Source organism: Cryptomeria japonica, chromosome 11, assembly GCF_030272615.1.
Source record: "Cryptomeria japonica chromosome 11, Sugi_1.0, whole genome shotgun sequence".
Lineage (NCBI taxonomy): Eukaryota > Viridiplantae > Streptophyta > Pinopsida > Cupressales > Cupressaceae > Cryptomeria > Cryptomeria japonica.
In genome coordinates, this window is record NC_081415.1 from 180209179 (window position 1) to 180229030 (window position 19852).

Consider the following 19852-nt stretch of genomic DNA (forward strand, 5'->3'; position numbering starts at 1 on the left):
ACCAACCCAAGGAACACCACCCCTACTAATTTAGGGCACCAACCCAAGGAGCACCAACCCCCAAAAATTTATGGGCACCAACCCAAAGGGGCACCGAGCTCCAACTCAATGACAACAATACATTATATCAAAATAATACAATAGTTGTATCCTGGTTACAAATCGGTTTTATAACCTCTGCAAGTAATCTCTCTCTACTGGTCTCTCTCCTACTCAACTTTACCAATAGTATTCTTTGTCTTCCACTCCACCTCCTCTCTGTCGGTTCACGCTCCCCTGCCTCACCGGTTCACTCCTATCACCTGTCACACTACCTCCTCCATGTCTGATTTCTGCTTACTCTCTTCCTCTCTCTTCTTAGCATGTTGCTGCTTCTTTCCTGCTGCTACTTTTTTCTTGTTGGTTCTAACATTACCAGTTGTCTTCATTGATGCACTTCTTGCAGCTTACCAGAATCTCAAACCTATACCAGTTAGTCCCTTGGTAACCCTTCTTACCGGTTGCACCTCCAAATGCTCAATTGCTTAACTCTCACAGTTAGATAAACTCTTTTCTTTCAACTAACATCACACCTTCTGGCAGCATCAATCTATCCGATCTTCTGCCTGCATACTTATAGCTGAACTTTCCCGCCAAAACGCAACTTCAAACAATAGGCGAGCTAGGGTTTCTTCCACTGATCAAGAGGAATATCAAATCCAATCAGATCTCATTCTGCACAAAGATCGACAAACTGCAAGCAATCGAGCATTTCCACCATATCTCCTTTCTTCCAAAGTACGTTTGCTATACTTGGCAAACACGGATAGTCCGTCAGCTTGGCACTCAGTCAATATCCATAAATGGTTCGGCGGTTTGCATCACCTACTATGATCTGCACCTGGACACTTTGCATCGATCGATGCATCCCATTGATCACCTCTGTTCGCCCTTCCTTGAGCCGCACACCTCTGCAACACATCCCTTGATTAATGAGGTCTGCATTTAATGTCGACCAACTCTGTAACAACCTCGTCAGTGCACACTCCATCTACCGCTTCATGCATGTTTGCCACTTGGAGTCCATGTGTCCACATTGTCGGCATCCACCTTAGCACACTATGTCGGTCCAACTTGGTCACCGACCAATTACACACAACTGGTATATGCTTCATACTACCAGTCCATCATTGCCTACCGACTCTCTAACCCTGTCGATATATCTCGCCTTACTGGTTCACCTTCACCTTCCTTGTGCCAGTGGATCATGTTAGCCCGGTCATCACACATACCGATTCTCATCTTTGTGTTGTCGGCGTATCATATTGACGATTCATTGCCCTTACAAGTCAGCATGCTCATCTTCATCTAATGAGAGCCTTTCACTTGTGCTTTTCCTTACAAACCAGTAGCCTTGTTTACCGGTGGACACTGCATCTGCCTTCATATCAGTAACATGCATAACAACATCATGCAAGCAATCTTCAACTGTCATTCCATCAATCTGCATCTACATTCCAGTTGTACTCTCTGTCTGTAGTTGAATCTTTCCTTCTCCTTAATTTGGCAGGTTCTCCTCTTAGCCAGTTTGTCAAAGTGACAAACTCATCACTCCTTGTTTGTTCCGGTAGCTCATCTGCTTACTCTGTTGATCAGGTGCACATCTCTGATCTCACATGTTGGAGGCTCACACATATCATCCGGTCTATGTATCTAGTCACCTGCCTTTGCTTACTCTGACTAGCTTATCTCAAAGAGTCATGATGCATGCCACGTATGTTGTGGGATAAGCAAGGTATTACCATTTACCAGTGGGAAGAATAGACAATTACACTCCAACTACCAGATACCTGATGGAAGAGGATCTATGTCACTTGTCGGTAATAATGTGACTTCACTGGGGAGAGAATACATCTTCAACTTGACATATGTCTCGGTAGCTTTTCATATGTCATCTTTGCTCACTGAAGCAGCACACTCTTTGTCAACCTTCTCTTCATCCGGTGGGAGTCCTGCTAGATGGCATCATATTAGCATACCGGTGGCCTGTTCACTCTACAGTCTTACCGGTCATCATCTTACCGGTTAGTACCAACATGTATACTAGCATGTTCATCCACTTGTTCACCGGACACCGGTTTCTTCATACCCAATCATCAACTTGTATACCGATGACTCTAGCTTGCATACCGGTTGGCCTCAACTGCACATACTGCCGGTTGACATACATGATAGTAATACCAGTTGACATCAATGACAACATTGCACATACATCTCCCATACCGGTTGCCATCCTATACTGGTTGACATCAATGAAAACACAATGCCAACATATAAACCCTCCTCTTTTCATTTGTAAGGGAGAGATTTGGAGAATTATTACTTTGATACTGCCAAAACTAATATAAATCATTGAAGTTGGGTGATTCTATATGAGATCTTGGAGTATTTGTATGGTTCTTTACTTCTCAAGTTATAGTAGATTTGCTTAAGTAAAAGTCTCATAGTTGCATGGATGATATTGTTGATAATTGATGGTGAGACCTACAAGTTCATACCATTTATAATTTGCTGATTGCAAGTTATAGTGCATGATTGGCCTGAACTCACTAAATGCTTAACTTCGATTGCTTATTCCTCATTAATTCGCAGTGCTTTAAGGGATTAATGTGTGTTGGTGATTTGAACATCATTCGTATTCCTTAGAAGATTTGCACCACCTTTGTGTAATTGTTCCTAATGGTGAAGCAAAGTGTGGTTTGGTTTCACTAAAATGTCATCAATTTCTTACATTGATAGTGTCAGAATTAGATTTCTATACCTTTACCTCTTTTGCCTTCTATTTCAAAATATTGTTAGAATTAGGATCAAGTGCCAAATCATAAGATAATGAAATCGTGGTGAGTGCATTCCAAAGCTAGTTTTCCTCAAGTTGATCAATCCAGAGAAAAACGTAAGTCCCTTTGTGTACCCAGCAAGATCACATCAATTAGTGAGTTATGCACAGATCAAGACCTGACAATAGAAACCTTGGAGTCGTTTCGTTTGATCACATAGTTTAGCATCCAAGAGGTCTTTGTTCAAGAGAGGGTAAAATACTAGGTATTTTATTATGTGTTGCATAGCATCGCAAAAACACAGCAACAGGATCCTCCACTCAAGTTTATTGGTGGGCATTCTTATCTTACATAATGCACGGCTGGCTTCCCACTATCAATGAACATGTGCCAGCCAATAAGATATGCTTTAACAAAAAGTAATATTCAACCAACTTAATTATCTCATATGGTCCTCAAGTTCATTGACTCTTTTATGTTACTTATATCTGTTCTAAATGAATGTTGGTTCCATAGTAATCGAATATCACTAGAAAACGTACACATGGCAAATAATATAATACATTCTATTGCTACAAGCATTGTAGTACTAGCCAGTTTGCATCCTCAGCATTAGACACTCCACTAGAAAATAATATTTAACAAATTCAGTGACATTCTCCTTTCCAACAATCTATTTCTTGCAGATTATTGTTATCAATCAGCTTCTTCATTCTTCTTTTAAATACAAATAGCTAAAAGAACCCTTGATTTGAAAAGCTGAAATATTCATTATCAAGTGCATGATGTTAGCCTTAGAAAAAGGAGATCAACAAGAAAACATACCAATAAAAGCATAACATAAACTGTCTCCCGTCTTGTAGTCTCTTATAATATCAGCCCTAGTTTGCCATACCAACACATAAAGTTAAGCATCTAGCATAAATAATACAATAATGTTGAAATGGTAAAGCATAATGTCATTTGCGAAGATTAACTAAGGAGAATTCAGGTATTATACCCAAACATTGTATAGTGTGTTTGATAAAGAGATAAAACATTGTTTCACCATAATATATATGTTTTTAAAGACCTTTTGCTATCACTATAAGAAGGAAGTAAAAAGTTCATCATGCACTCACGATATTACTTTCCCAAAGCGTGAAAAGATCACTTCAAGGTCCTCTTCCTGCATAATGCAAAACAAATTTTAAAGTGAGTAGTTTATACAACAACAAAGATAGAGTTGTTCTGTCAAAGAAACAGAGAAAACAATCATCATGAATCAACTATCATCTACATTTTAATGCTTGTCATTGACAAAACTAACATTCTTTTGCTTCTTTTCTGTTCTAATGTATGGATTTAAATCTGATTCATCTTAAGAAAGAAAGTCATAATTGCAACCTCATATTAATTCTGCTTCACTTAAATTCACCTAAAGCTGGATATCGTATTGTCATCTCCTCATTTTTGGATTAATTCATTTGTAATCCAGATTAGTGAATCTTTGAATTTTGGCAGTATTCTACCAACATGTTAGGGACTTGTTAAGGAATGGTTGCAATGGAGTTTGACCAAGAGATCATTTGTGTCTTCTTAATTCTTTTTTCTTCTTACCAAATAAAAATTTCAATATTATTCAGGCATGTCCTTATAGTTAAGGTCATTCTCTGGAACATTTTAATAGATGCTATATTGGACATTTCATGGTGATCACCAAGGATGTTAGCCTCTCTTCTAATCCTATCTCTTATGTAGACTGGGATTCTCCTCCTGCATCAGGTTTCTTCTGATCATAACTTTTATATAGATTTGTAACTTTTATATAGATTAGAACTCTCCTCTTCCATCAGCTCCAAGGTCACCATTTTAGCATGGGACCCTTCTTTGAAAAGACTATTTTGTAATACATGGCATTCTATTTGTTGGTGTATCTAGGGTCTACTCACTTGATTTTTTACTCCTGTATTAGGCTCATTTGCTTCCTGATTATAATTTTAGATTTTTATTGTTGTCCGAATCCTTTTCTAATTTTAGATTACCTATTTTAATTCGTCTTATTTTCAGTCCCATCAACCTAATCGGGTCATTAATTGACAATTTGAGAGTACTACAGTTTTAATTTTTGCTTTCTACCTCATGTTTGGACCATTAGGAGGTTTCAATATCCATTGTGAAATAGAATGAAATATCAAATAGGCAGCATTATGACTTCTATAGTAAATTTTAGCTTTGTAATTTCACAATATCTGACAAGAAAATCTCCACATTGGCGAATTTCTGCTGCATTGCATCCTCTAGCATGACCAAGCCTAAAAAAAAATCATTCTCTCGATTCTCATTGCTTGTTAGACACTGCAAGATCTTCTCAAGGCCATTAGAAGATGGAAATTCATTACCAAGCAATAGAACACACCATATTTGTGTGCAGACAAAGCTCTCCTAATAATTCAAGCATGCTCCAATCTAAACACAAAGCTGAAGCAAGTATCCATTCCCAATACAAGTCAAAATACACAATTATTGGTAGACAGGGAACCAAGAGCCCTTTAAGAATTGTGGTATATCCCTTATTTCATCCTAGCCAAAGTCTTCATAAATAAACCTGGGCGATGAAATAAAACATACTAACATTTCATTATTAAGAGGCCAACCAAGATTCAAGGTTATAACATTTCTTTATATGAGGCCGACCAAGATGGGAGGCAATTTACTTAGAGGAGGCCAACTGAGATTAATATTTAGGCAGCAGTTATCAAATTGTATGAGCTTCAATTGTGAGAATGGAGGCCTTAAATAGGCAATAAAACAGTTTAATTTCAGCACAAACCCCATGTTTGAAACACATTTTAATTTATAGTCCACATCCACTGAGTTTCATTGTCCGACTCATTGAGTACTCACATGAGTTCAGCAATTGAACTCACTACATACACTACCATCAAGAGTTGCAAGTTTAATTGTACACAAACAAAACCAACAAAAATCTCCCAAGTACTCAGCAAGCTTTTTAACTATGTTCCGAACACCTCGTAGAAGAGCTAAGAGCATAGACTTTCTAACCATTTCATGACTACAATGAGTCAAGATAAAGTGCTTTTGTTTTTTTAATAATATCTTCGGTTAGGTATGGCTGACATTTTCCAATATTGAAAAACTTAAGCAACATTTTTTAGTGACATAGATAACCAGTATAGCATAGCATTGGGAGTTTGTTATAGCCTCTTTGTCCTCATGCCCATAGTTTACATATTAGTTAGGATGATAAGCTAGGTTGATTATTTTTATGCTAATATTTCTTTTGAGTTCCTTTTGGCATCTTAGGGTTTTCTTCCTCTTTGGTTATAAATTAAGGGAAAGCACAAGTCTGTATATCTCTGTTCATCATTTTGAAATCACTATAATGCAAGTTGCAATTACCTGTCTTTCACATCTACAATCAAAAATACAAATGTGAATGAACCTTAAGTGAGCAGGTGAGCCAATTTTATATTATTCGTATTTGAATACCTTATTTTCTGGAACTCGTTTGTTGTTTGTTCTTCTTGGAACACAACATTTTTTTAATTTGTACCAGAATGTTCTTGTGAATGGTTTGAACGGTTTTCAAATGAACTTATTTTGCCATTGGCATTGTCTAAAGTACATTTGGAATGCTTTTGTCTCACATTCATCTTGCATTAATCTTCTGCATGCACTTAGACAGACTAGATGATCTTCCAATTGCAAACATCTGCTATATTAAGATTGTTTTGATATCCTCCTTATTTCCAATGTGCTAATACTGTACATCTGCTATATTGAAATTGTGTGTGAGATACTCACTGTCTTCTAGATAATTTAATATCAATATGCCTTGTCTTTAGTACTCATATCTAAAGCTCTGATTATACCTTACTGGATCTTCATAGCTATTACACCTTGTTATACCATCAAGATTAATATTTTCATAAGCCGGAAAAATTTACACTTCAGGAATAGGTCATGGTTGTTTCATTAATAAAATCTGCCTTTCGTCATAACATGGTCATATACAATAAAATGTGTGATTTATTCAAGGATTCTTTATTGTCTTCTAGATAAGTTAATATCAATATACCTTGTCTTAGTACTCACATCTAAAGCTCTGATTATACCTTACTGGCTCTTTGTAGTTATTACACCTTGTTATACCATCAAGATTAATATTTTCATAAGCCAGAAAAATTTAGACTTTAGAAATAGATCATGGTTGTTTCAGTAATAAAATCTGTCTTTCATCATAACACGGCAACATATGCAATGTAATGAGTGACTTATTCAAGGATTCCCATACAAAAATGGGAAATAGAAATGGACTCAGCCTATCAAAAGTATTTTTAACAAATGGTAAATGTCTTTCCTAACAAAGAATGTCATATGCAGATACAAATAGAATATTCACAGAAAATACTAAAAGAAGTATGTAGACAATGGTGGCAAATGAAACGAACCAGCTACTGAAATGTATTTCAATATCCATATATTGAGGAGACACAAAGGAAAGGAAAAAATATTTTTGAGTTCTTCTGCAAGGAAAGACCAAGTTAGTTATGCAAAACAAACTAATAACTGTGTATTATTACTAAGGAACTCACTAACTGATATCAGGAACACATTTCTTTGGCTCTCAAGAAATTGATGGAGGACTTTTCCCATTTCCCCTTGATGTCCTCAAGAAAGGGTATCAGTGCATGAAAGCAGCTGAAAGATTGGTATCAATAGCATACAAATGCACCATTGGCTAGGCTTATTCTGTGGTTCCTTATTATTTCATGACCTCCATTTTTCATCTTTTTAAAATTTAGTTTATAGTAGATAATAGCAAATACTTGTTTTCATTCTAAGATTTCAACCATGTTTATAATTTATCACTTTGCTGGACATTTATGATATATGATATTGATCTTCAAACTTAATACTTAAAAGTTGAATATTATGTAATGACACATTCTATTCAAATCTTTTTATTTTGAATTATCAATTAATGGAAAACGATGAGACTGACAAGTTACTAGTAGAAGAAAATATATTTATATTTTAGTATAGCTTATAACATTATTCTATGTTAATGTATGATTAATTTATTTTGAGTTTATTCATATTTTTTATAGTTATACAGTCAATATTTAGTCATTAAAATAAAATAAAATATTTTATGTTTTAAATTTTTTGAATAACCATATTTCCCCTTCAAAGTTCCCTAAACTTAAAGAAAAATGTAATAAATGCACTTCAAAAAAGAAAAACACAGTTGCTCACTTGAGTTACGGGATTCAATTTACAAACAAACAGAACATTCTCAGGGGGTTTTATTTCGGCTTCCGGAATATCTCCAACCTGTAAATACAGAACAAATAACTAAATCAAAATTATTAACCAGTTATTGTACTGTTGATCTAAAAATTGTAACAAACAATTTCAAATTGATGAATGTTCACAAAAACACCAAATGACAAAACCAGTAGAAGCAATATATCTTGTTTGTACCATTTCTAAAACAACAGCCCGTGATTGTGCTTCCTTCCTGCGCAGTGACTTCTCAAGCTCTTCTGGATCTTGTTGTTCATCCATAGGTATCCAGTCATCTTCCAGACGCACTTCTTCTCCCTGGACAAAGTTTTGAAAAATTCAAATAAACAGAAAAAGAATTGAACTTTAAAGATAAAAAACTGAATTTCTTATTGCCAAAAATATGAGTGAGAATTAATGTATGAAATGAAGATGAAGATATGATAGCCAGTTCCAGTAAGAAGATAAAAGAATAATAAAGGTTAGGAGATTCTTTATGGAAAAAAGAAACCATATTTATTTATATAGTGCTAAATTGCTAATGATTATTACAGCACCAACTTCGGAACTGTATGCAAATCTAGTTGTAGATTTTATTCTATGTTGCCGATTCAAGAGATTTTATGCCTTAATCTAGATCTGTTCAAACCGGATTTGCTATTAATTTATTTGGAGTCAGGCAAGGAGCATGCAGGAGACTCTTGGTTCATCCTCAGCAAACTAGAAGCAAACCAAACCAGACTACAACAAACCCATGAGAAACCCATCTATTTTTTGACACTTTCTTTTGTCTATTTATAATTTCTTTGTGACCAATTTGAAATCACTCCCAACCATTAAAAAAGAGATCGGTCGTATTCATGAAATAGTGTATGAATAAGTTCAGATTTTTTTTTTGTGATGGAGGGGGTTATTATTGAAATCCATTAGTGGATAAATCAATCTTATAAGTTTCCCAAATATACGCAACCTTAAATGGGAAACACTTATATTTTTTTTTTCTTAATCAGGGCAACCACATATGGACTTATTCCAACCATCAAAGAAAAATCAAAGTTCTTGGTGGAATGGAGATTGGCTCAAGAGAGGGCATCACAACAAATTGATAAGACTGGGATGAGAGGCATTACCTCTCCAATGGGGCAAGAGAGAGGAGGAATTTCATGTCTAAGATTTTAGTAATCTAAGTTTTATTATTTTTTATTTTTACTTAGTTTGCATTTAATATTCTATTAATTTAATGAATAAAAAACATTTATAGAAATAATATCTATTATTAATTAATTTAATACTTATAAAATTAAAAATTACTTATTTGTTTTTAATTTTATGCTCCCCAAGTTTCAAGGATGAGGACAGCAAGGATCAATGGGAAGTGTTTCTGGTGTGGGCATACTTTTGGGCCATTTTTTAGGGGATGACAAGGGACGGCTGTAAAAAAGAAGGAAATTTTAAAAAATATTAAGAAATTTCAAATATTCATATCATAACATTGATAAAGCAGTCATCATAGACATTGTAGAAGCTTAATACATAACATTAGACTTGAATTAAGATTTCACATGAGAATTGACAAACAAATTAACAAAATTCAAATACTATCATTGTCAATGTGCATACATTTTATATGAGAATTATAACAAATTGCCCAAAGGCGACAAGTTTCAACTATGAAATGACATAAACATAGAAAATATATGGCTGTCCCTAATCAGCAGATGCAACTGGTAGGTCTAAATCAAAATCGGAGCTCAAGCCTAAGTCATTGCCAGTATAAGGAGCTACCTCAAGCAATGGAATCCCAACCAATCCCTCCTGTGTCTATAGCATCTTTGGGATCAACATCCCAATGTAAGGCTAGAGTATGATGATACTCAAGAGTTTTCCGATCCTATAGCTGCAATATGTATGGCCACCAACTTCTTTGATCATCTAGAGGTAAGGTTGTTCCTCTTGACTAATTAGATGAAGTCATATGTGGACCAATTCCTCTCGACAGTAGAGGAAATGGCAACCAAGAAAGAAGACTAACAGCAAGTAACCTCAACTTCCAATCTCCTTGACATGCCATTTCCACCATCCAATAGGGTCAGTTTGAGCTAATGTAGTTGTGAAAAACATTGTCTCATAGGTCAATTGGCATCTAAAAAGAAGCAGCAATATCCAAAGGCCATTCAAAGCTATCGATCTCTTGCATGTGTTGAAAGAAGAAAGTGATCAACCTAGGAGTTCTAGACTTTCAAGAAACTGCATATAAGGATATGTGTTGAAGGTGATGACCTCCCAAAGATAGAGTGCCAAAAATTGTTGGTCTAAATGTCTAACAAAAGTAGAGAGATTGTTGCCTTAGTCCCTATAGAGACAATAATATCTCCCTCAAATTTCAAAAATAAATGAGGCATTTGAAGATGAAGTGCTCCTTAGTCTCAACCTTTTAGAGAGGGCAATGATGGCAAATCCACTCAAGGTGAGGAATTGATGATTTATATCAACTCGTAGTTGATGGGAACAAACCCTAATTTGGCCAAGGTGAAACCTCAAGTCATGTGACCAATAACACTAAAGAATAGTGAGGGTGGCATAGTATACCATCTTCAAACTATACAAAATGCTCAACATATAAAGAAAGTTTTGAGCTAAGTGGCATAAGGGGGGGAATTCAAGTGACCTAGATGTATTGTCTGTGACTCTATAGATGTCTCTTCTAGCATCTCCGGTGATGGTTTCCTTCAAACGAAGGAGATGAAGAGTGTCCAAAGAATACATAAAAAGAGGTAATCTATCAATAGAGATGCCAAAAGAAAGGAGCAAGTGAATCTCTAAGTACCAACATTGACACCGCCAAACTAGGCCTAACAAAGCAATCCTCTCAAAAGAAAAAAGATCTAAATATAGATATCTATCACAATCAAAAGTAGAGCCACCCATGGATCTAAGTCATGTAAGTAGAAAGTAAACCAAAAGATAGTCTCAAAATGCATCGCACCATGAGTTTGAACCCTCTCAATATTGGCCCAATCAACGAAACCTAACCTAGCCCCCAAACCTCTGATTTGTACAAAATTGTGGAATTGATTATGGTATCAAAAAGACATGTCTTTGAAGGGATATCTTGGAAGTAGATCTAGAAACACTGATGTTCAAAGAGAGAGAGATTCATGGGTTGAGACAAAGGTGTCTATCATTTCCAATAAATGAAAAGATGCCAAAAACCAGCTCTTGATCAATGTGATTGTAGTGTCTCAACATGGTATCAGAGCCAAGTCCAGGCTAGGAGCCTCAAGCACACAAGAGGTGTGGCTTAAGGGGGGGTGTTGGTGTTGGAAATAAGCCACACCTGGACCAACGATGGACTAGTCCAAGAGGGGCCAGTAGCTCAATGGTAGAGCACTCCACAAGCGTATGGAAGGTCCTAGGTTCGAGTACTAGCAGGTCCATGTCTCAACAAATAAAGAATGCTCAATTTATTACTAACATCCTCATATATGCATTGAGTAAATAAGGCCTAGTAATTTTGTCCAAGTCATAACAAACAATGCAAAAAACTATAGGGTGGTTCATTTGTTGTTTGAGGCACATTATAAATACATCTTTTGGACACCTTATGATGTCCACTCACTCAACCTTATGCTACAAAAGATAGGCAACAAAATTTGATTTTGGATCAAATAGGTGTATGTGAAGGTCAAAAAGATCAAAATGTTTAACCAATCACAACATGCCACACATGTCAAGGTCAAAGAGAGTGGCTGGTTTGTTGTTTGAGGGACATTATTCACACCTTTTGGATACCTTGTAATGTCCACTCACTCAACCTTATGCTACAAAAGATAGGCAACAAAATTGATTCAATCAAATAGGTGTATGTCAAGGTCAAAAAGATCGAAATGTTTATAACCAACCACAACATGTCATGAGGCATAATCATGTCATTCTCAAAATTGAAGCTGCTGAAGATAAGTGAAACAAAAAAAAAATTATGTTTTCAATTTAATATAAATTAAAACTTAATTATATTTTCCTCTTTGTTTTTAATTATTTTGCTTCTATTCTCAAATCGATTAAGTCCCAATTCCTCTCCAAAATAATCATCTTGAGGTGAATTCTGAAAGTGCAAGAGACACTTTCTAGCATGGTCATCAACCAACTTTGGTTTGTCAAAGACAATCTCACAATGAGAGGGCAACAAATATTTAGTAAAAGATCTGAAATCACATTTATTGGGATCATGTGAAATAACTTTTTTCATTTCACCAAGCCCATCTTAAGTACAATCCATTGTAGTAAGATGGTTAAGCCATTTTTAGGAAATGTATATCATGGTTGACTCAATGAATAAAAATATAAAGACCATCATAAATAAGAAAGAGAAAGATCCAAAAGAAACCTTCTTCAAACAAGTGCAAACAATTCTTGTTGAGTAGTTGAGCAAAATAATACCCGCCACATTTTCTTTCCTTTGCATTAATTCAAATATATATAGCACTAACAACATTTCTTTAGAAGGATGGTTGCAGCATACAAAGATACAGAAGGCAACAAAAGGTGCAAGCTAGCATTTGCTAGACTCCAGTGGTCTAAGTTAAATCAGCCAAAAACCTAGATGATTCCTAGCATAATTCATTTCAAAATTGGATTCAAATTCAATTTGCAAGTGGATTTGACCAAGGCACAAATTTTTCTAGCAAACTCGTGGAATATTTTTTGCATGTACCAGACCAACTACAACAAAAGAGGCTAACACAATTCAAGAAGTGAACTTCATTTTCAATGTGGTTAGACCAATTTCGCTTGACTTCTGGCCACAAAAAATGTGCCTTGAAACTTCAACTGGTGTTCACAAATAATAGAAACATAAACAAAAACATATTTTTGACCACTTGCAATTCTTCTCTGTCATTTTCAAATCTATTTGCAGCTGCTCAAACTTTTCTCTGTCATGATCACTAATCATAATACTTGGATATAAAAGGAAGCTTCTACTTATTTGGGCATAGAGACTTTAAAATATTCATAACATTTGAACTCTCTTTCAATATTCTTCCTCTATTTTTTAGAAGGAAACAAATTGGACATCCATCATACACATTTTGTCTTGACCACACTGCTAAAGTGTGTTGAGTCATAGAATATATTTATTAAAACAAAACTAATTAACCATATAGGAAGTGGGTTCAAATCATGGTGGTTATTGCCATTAATGTTGTAAGGTTATTTACTTCATATGTTTTCCCTTCTAAAGCTCAAATTCATATATAATGCCTGAGATAGGAAAAGATAAATGATATGCCTGGCTACATGCTTCAACAACTACAAAGTGGCTTAATCTTATAATTGCACCAATGAAATTAGAATTTATAGAGGGAACCTCGACAATATTATGGACAATTTAGAAATGGTTTTTTAGGATGGTATAAGCCACTCTATAGAAAATAAGATATTTTGTCAGAGTTGCGTATTGCCATAGCGCATATGTTTCCATCGGAAAGATGGAGACTCATCTAATTAAAAAGATTGCTAATTCTATTAAAGAATTAATTCTTAAAAACAAAAAAATAGATTTTTTTTTGGTATTCAATATTGAAATAAATATAAAAGATATTGAATACATGACATCCATGAATTGATATCAAATTAGTATTTGTGTAATACTTATGGTAGTTTTGTATAGCGTATGCATGTTATGTGTTATTTTGAACTTAATTCCTATTTTTAGGATGCAAATATGTATATATTAGTGACCTTTTTTTGGCCCAAATGTACCCAAAACACACACAACCACAAATAAAGTTTGTTGTACTAGCATATTATACCCAAACTTGTACATAGCTCCTATTTGGCAGCCTAGCCAATGGTCAAACTATCTTTGTTCTTCATAACAAGTATAAAAAGGATGCTCACAATTGTTAGTACCTCCATGGCCAAACATTCCAATTCCAAAATCCTCTTGTGATTGAAGTTTTATCACAAGTATATTTTTTATTTTAATCTAAAACTTGTGAAATTTGAATTTATTTTAATTTTTTAAATACTTTTTGAAATAAAATTGATTAATTTATAAAGGAGATGAAAACTCCTTAAATAAGCAAAAACAAGTGATGTTTCTAAATCAAAAACAATCAAGAACGAAAGACCAAAAGGAAACTTTCTACAACTAACTAAATGACCATTACATGCTAAATATGACAATATTACTTTAATACCCACCCTTAATGGCCATTCTACTAACTAAACCAAGTTGCCCCTAAATTTTACAAATGTGTCATGTTGACATGTTTTTTATGACGACATCTAACATAGGAATAAAGTTACCAACGGTCACCTTACTCTCTCTTGATCAAAGTTAGGTCGTGTGCTAAGATTGCAAAAAAGATCAAATGGCTAACTCCAAGTTTCCTTCTATGCACGGACGCGACTCAAACAGTTGATGTGTTTACTGGTAATCCAAGGGGCTTTACGCATTCACAAAGAAGATTAAGCAATTATGCTGGTTCGAGGATTTGATGTGAATGATATGGCTTTGAAAGAACAATGTTTTTGAGACTTTTCAGATTTAAAATATATTGAAAGTAAATGGGAAAAGGGTTTAGAGAGGTAAGCTAAGTCTAATCTAGTCCTAAGAACAAAGAGACGGGATCACTTGAGCAGAATCAAACCACACTCCGCTTTGCCAACATAGCACAACTACATGGAAGTGGTGCAATCTTCCAAGGTTGTGTAAGGGTTTTCAAATTACCAATGAATGCCATCAACTCGAACAACATCCACCCGATAACTGAAGTTAGGTACACACATAAAGTAGGCTCAAACTAACCTTACAAAGTAAACAACAATCAGCTGCATACAAAAGGTATCAGCTCGGATTCTACAACAAGTAATCCTATCAAATCCCGTTCACTTAACAACTTGAAAACAAATCTAATCTAAACGAAGAGAGTTACACCATGCAGGCTTCAAAACAACACAAGAATACACCAACAATTGAATAATGTATTAAGTGACTGCTCAAAAACTCTTAGCAGCAATCTCTAAAATCAATCTCTCATCCTCTACAAATGAGGGGGGTCACCCCTTTATATAGGCTTGATGCCTTGGTTACATGCAAAACCCTAATTAGGGTTTTCCCCAAAAAGATTCCCCACACATGATGCAACAAGGTGGGGAATCAACAATTAATGACCTATCATGCCCATATACAATTAATTTTACATGCCCAAAATGGCAACCATTTGTGCATTAAATGCACCAATACATTCAAAAAGTGTCCACTATGCAATGAGTGCACCCTCATGCAAAAGATTGCAAGGAGCTTTTTGACCAATTTTTCACATCTCCGGTTTTTTAGAAACTTTCCTAAAATTTAGGTCCAATGGATTTTTTTAATTTTTTACCGAGGGGATTTTCTGCTTTTTCAATCCATTCCTAACCTTCAATTTCCTCCTTTGCCTTGGAAAATTTCCACTATTGGGCATGGAATTCACCTAGTGATGGATTTTACGTCGTTTCAAGAATTTCATGGCACATGGATATTGGTGCCCTCCACACCTATAATGTCCCCTTCTCGATGACGTGCTTTTAGTGGTCACCCGTAGGCTATGTGGAATGAAGAATTAGGGTTTCAAACGTTGGTGAAGCAAGAACTTACTATTTTTAGTAAATTAGGGGTTGGATGTTTGGATGATGCTGTCTTACTGAGCTTTCCATGCTCTGTCACTAGGTGCGAAGATCATGCTTTTCACAATAGTAATTCATGACTTACTATTTTTAGTAAGTGGCAGTATAGAGCATTTCTATTTTTGGCAGTGGACAAGGTCCTGATCCTGCAGAAGTTTTATGGTCTTCTTTACTCCGCTTCATCCTGGTTGTGTTGATGAGCAGTATGGGAGTCATAAGTGATTTAATTAAATATCATTTCCTTGTCTAAGGTTTAATACTTAAATAATTGAATTTATTGATTAAATGTATTGAGGATGACTTGGGGGAAAATAATTAATTGATATCCATGTGTTTTTCCTACGTCAAATGGCGTAATTTTGGTGGCAATTGGATGGATAAAAACATCTCTTGTTTTATGATTTTTATATTGCAAAAAAACACCACCATAAGGCAAAGTTCGAACTTGCCTAGAAGAGGGAAGTGGGCGCCATGTTGGAAGACTTGAAACAAAATGAAGTGAGTTTGAGTTGAGTTTGGGAGCCATTTGCATTTGAATTTGGGGGAGCTTGGAGTTATAAATATGAGTCTTGGGCTCTCATTTTATCATCTTGAAAAAATGCATCGTTATGCTGCCGGATTGGCGTATGAACTTTGAAGCTTCGGAGTGCGGCTCCCTAGTGTTTCCAGTTTTGTACTTGAGATATAGTACCTAGTTGTTTGATGTATTCTATGACATTTTTAGTGCATATTTCAGTGTTTTTGGAGTTTGGAGTGATTTGTGGAGTTGTTGGTGTTTCCCTGTGGCTGAAGAAAGTTTTTGATCATACCTCTCTGTCTGAGCGACCGATCATTCTGGGTACTGGCTTAATCTTCCTTCTTGTTGTTGTTGATACATCTTGTAAGTTTGTAGCACCTTTTTCTGAATTTCGAATTGAATATTGCAAATCGAAATATCCTAGCTATGCGTGGGTTTTGGAGAGTGCATTGGGATGTGTGAAGGGTATTTTGAAGTGTTTGTGTAGCTCCCTTTTGGATTGTCTTAGTTGTTGCTTGTCTAGTATTGGTTTGGGAGTGATTTCGAGTGAATTGAGAGAGATTTGAGTGAGATATGAGTAATTTAATGAGTTTATGGGTTGCTGGTTATGCATTTCCCGCCTGTTGTTTTTGGTGTTGAATTAGTTTGATGATCATTATCTCTTGTGTTCAGCAATATACTTCTACTCTCACTTTCCTCTTTATTGTAAGGTTAAGTAGTAGTACTACTAACCCATTCTGGATTGTAATCTTCATATCCCACTGAAAAGTGGAAGAGGTTGGCTTGTCGTCTATATCTGATAATTTGTAATTCAGTCCTCCGGCTGAAATATTGCGGTAGAGTGATTTGTGTTTGCAGTATTGTTCTTTTGGCTAGTTCACCGCCAAGTTCCTTGCTTTCCCGCTGGATAAGCGAAAGGGGCTGGCTTGCCACGCAGTATTGTACTTGCTTTATGATTTCCACTAGATTAGTGAGCTAACGAACCCCTTATCACCATATGCTCTCACCTTCCCACATTGGGCACTTCGTGATCAGAAAGTGGAAGGGTTGTGTTGACGTGTATTTTGTACACTATCAAACACAGAATAAAATACCCTAGGGTACCTTATCCTCTGATTGCTGAAGATATTGCGGAAAAGGATCAATCAGGATGACTCCAAGGTTCTTCGTTGTAGGATGTCTACGTGTGGATAAGCACCAGTGGTCGTTGTAAATGCTATTTCTTCAAGGGGCCTTACGTTTTCGATTTACAGGAACAGGATTTTCCTAAAGCTAACAAGTTCTCAAAAAAGATCAAAAGATAGGGTTTGCAAGAGGATGAATTCTAATCTAACCCTAAGAATGACTCAATGTAGGCTAGACTTGGTAAGATTCTACCAATTTCAGTATTGCCAAGCAATTACAACTCTACTGGAATTGATGCGATCTTCTGAGGTGATTAGTGATTTTCAAATCATCAAGAATTATAGATACTACCATAAAGATACATATCAATAGTTCAATAATGACTGAAGGTTCAAGCAATCCAAATATCTCCAGTTGACCACACAAGGCGTCCTTACAATCAGTAAGAAGCTAGTGGTTTGGAACGTGAATCTCACCAAAGATCAAGCCCAACACTTAGTCCTTCAAACTTAAATACTACTTTGACTGAGAATGATTCAAGAAAGTAAACAACCATGAAGATAGCCACAAGAATTGCAATAAAACACCATAACTTCAATATTTTATTGATCTCAAAGCCAAAATAGACAACAATTGTTTGACATTCTTTCTTCAATAATCAATCTTGCTACAAAATGACTTTCTTCTCTCTCTTTAATATCTAATCTCTAATCTTCTAATTTCTAATTGCTAATGACAAAATGAAAATGAGTGAGGGTATATATAGCATCCTCAATTACAATGAACGGCCCAGATCAAAAGAAGATCAACGGCTGAGATTTTGACACCTAAACCCTAATTAGGGTTTGTTACAAAAAAGTCCCCTTTTAGTTGAACATTATTAAATGCATAGCCAAATATTTAATTGGCACAAAAATCGAGGGAACATAGACCAATGATAATTAAGATGCCACATCATTTTATAACAACCTCTCTTCTAGAACCTTATTCCTCTTCCAATGTTCTTTCTTAGCATATGCAACGAATCTGGACACAATTCCTTCAATCTCAGCAATAGGAATCTCGGGAAGATTCCTCATTCGCTCCTCCAAGTGGATAACCTAATCAAAGGCCTTGAGAAGAGTCGTATCCCATCCAGGTTCGAGTTCTTTGATCTTCTCAAGCAGGAGCATAGTAGTGAACATTAGATCCCGTTGCTCATCTGTGATGACATTCTCATCTTTGCAAAACATGACCTTGATTCTTTCTTCCAACTCATGAAGGTCCACATCTGTCTCAACTTCGATCCTCCTGCCAAGAATGGTACACAACACTTCAAACACCTTGTCTTGAATTGGATGGATGACACCTTCAACTTGATTGCATTTGGTGTTGATATCTTCGAAAAGAACCTCTTTCATCTGGAGTAGAGTTGACCACTGAAGTAAATTATGAGCTCCTCCATCCATTATCTTTTCTTGCGCTAGGATCTTCCTTGGTGTTTGCCTGATTACTTACAGAACAGGAATGATAACATCTCTAGTGTGAGCAAAAGCGGCTACAGTTAGCATTAGGTTGTGGACGATCTCAAGGACCTGGATAGCTCGATGGATTGTCTGCATCATTCTTGTTGTAAATTCAACGGCTACTGTGTGGGATTTTTCAATCCAAGAGCTCATAAGCTGAACCAAACTCTTGACTCTTTCTGCCTCGCCAACTGATTCAAGGGGAAGTGCTTGCACAGGAGACACTGTTGGATCCTGACGTCCCAAGGGCTGATTGAGATGGCTAAAGTAACCTCTCCAAGCACCGACTTCTCTCTCAATCTTTCTATTCTTTTCCATTTCTTCCTTAAGCTTGTCTTTAAGTGCTTCAAATGAATCGGTTGCCTCATCCAGTGCCTGTTCAGCAGTGAGTGGACCAAGCTCAAATGTTTCTACATCATACTCCTCTGCGAGAATTTCACCTTCATACTTGTCCACTACCGGTGTAGCTATCTGCAACTTCCTAGATCCTGCCTCATCTGTGATCATCTTGGACATCTTGGTGGCCTTCTTCTTCTCTATTACTTCTTGAGAATTTCCTATAAAACTATCTAAGTCAATCACATCCTCTTCATCCTCAATTACGATCACCCTTGTCAATCTCTCTTTTAACCAATCCGGAATGGCGGATCTTGTCTCTCTAACTTGTATTTCTTTAAGCAATGGTTCGTCTTCTCGGAGAGGAGATGTCATTTCATCATCATTCTTCTCTTCATGTAGCTCATCAACTTGGAGAGATTGACTTGATGAATGCTGAGGTGCCTGTCCCTTTTCAGGTTTATCATTCTGTACCATTGACTCCATAGATTCATCAACCTCGGGCACCGTCTTCTCTTGTCCTTCAACTGGACTTGTCCTTTTTTCATGTCGAGAAGATGTGCCTGATGAGCGATCTCGATTGACTT

General features: G+C 36.0%; 1 protein-coding gene across 1 annotated transcript in view; it reads right to left on the reverse strand.

Moving 5' to 3' along the window:
* The window catches only part of LOC131068116 (peptidyl-prolyl cis-trans isomerase CYP59), a 204210-nt gene that overhangs the window by 93784 nt on the left and 90574 nt on the right, over positions 1-19852 (reverse strand). The window contains exons 7-10 of the mRNA XM_058003298.2: positions 8307-8426; positions 8079-8156; positions 3938-3984; positions 3642-3697 (exon numbers count right to left, since the gene is read on the reverse strand). Of these exons, the coding sequence (XP_057859281.2) occupies positions 3642-3697; positions 3938-3984; positions 8079-8156; positions 8307-8426 (301 nt within the window). The remainder of the gene's footprint in view (positions 1-3641; positions 3698-3937; positions 3985-8078; positions 8157-8306; positions 8427-19852) is intronic.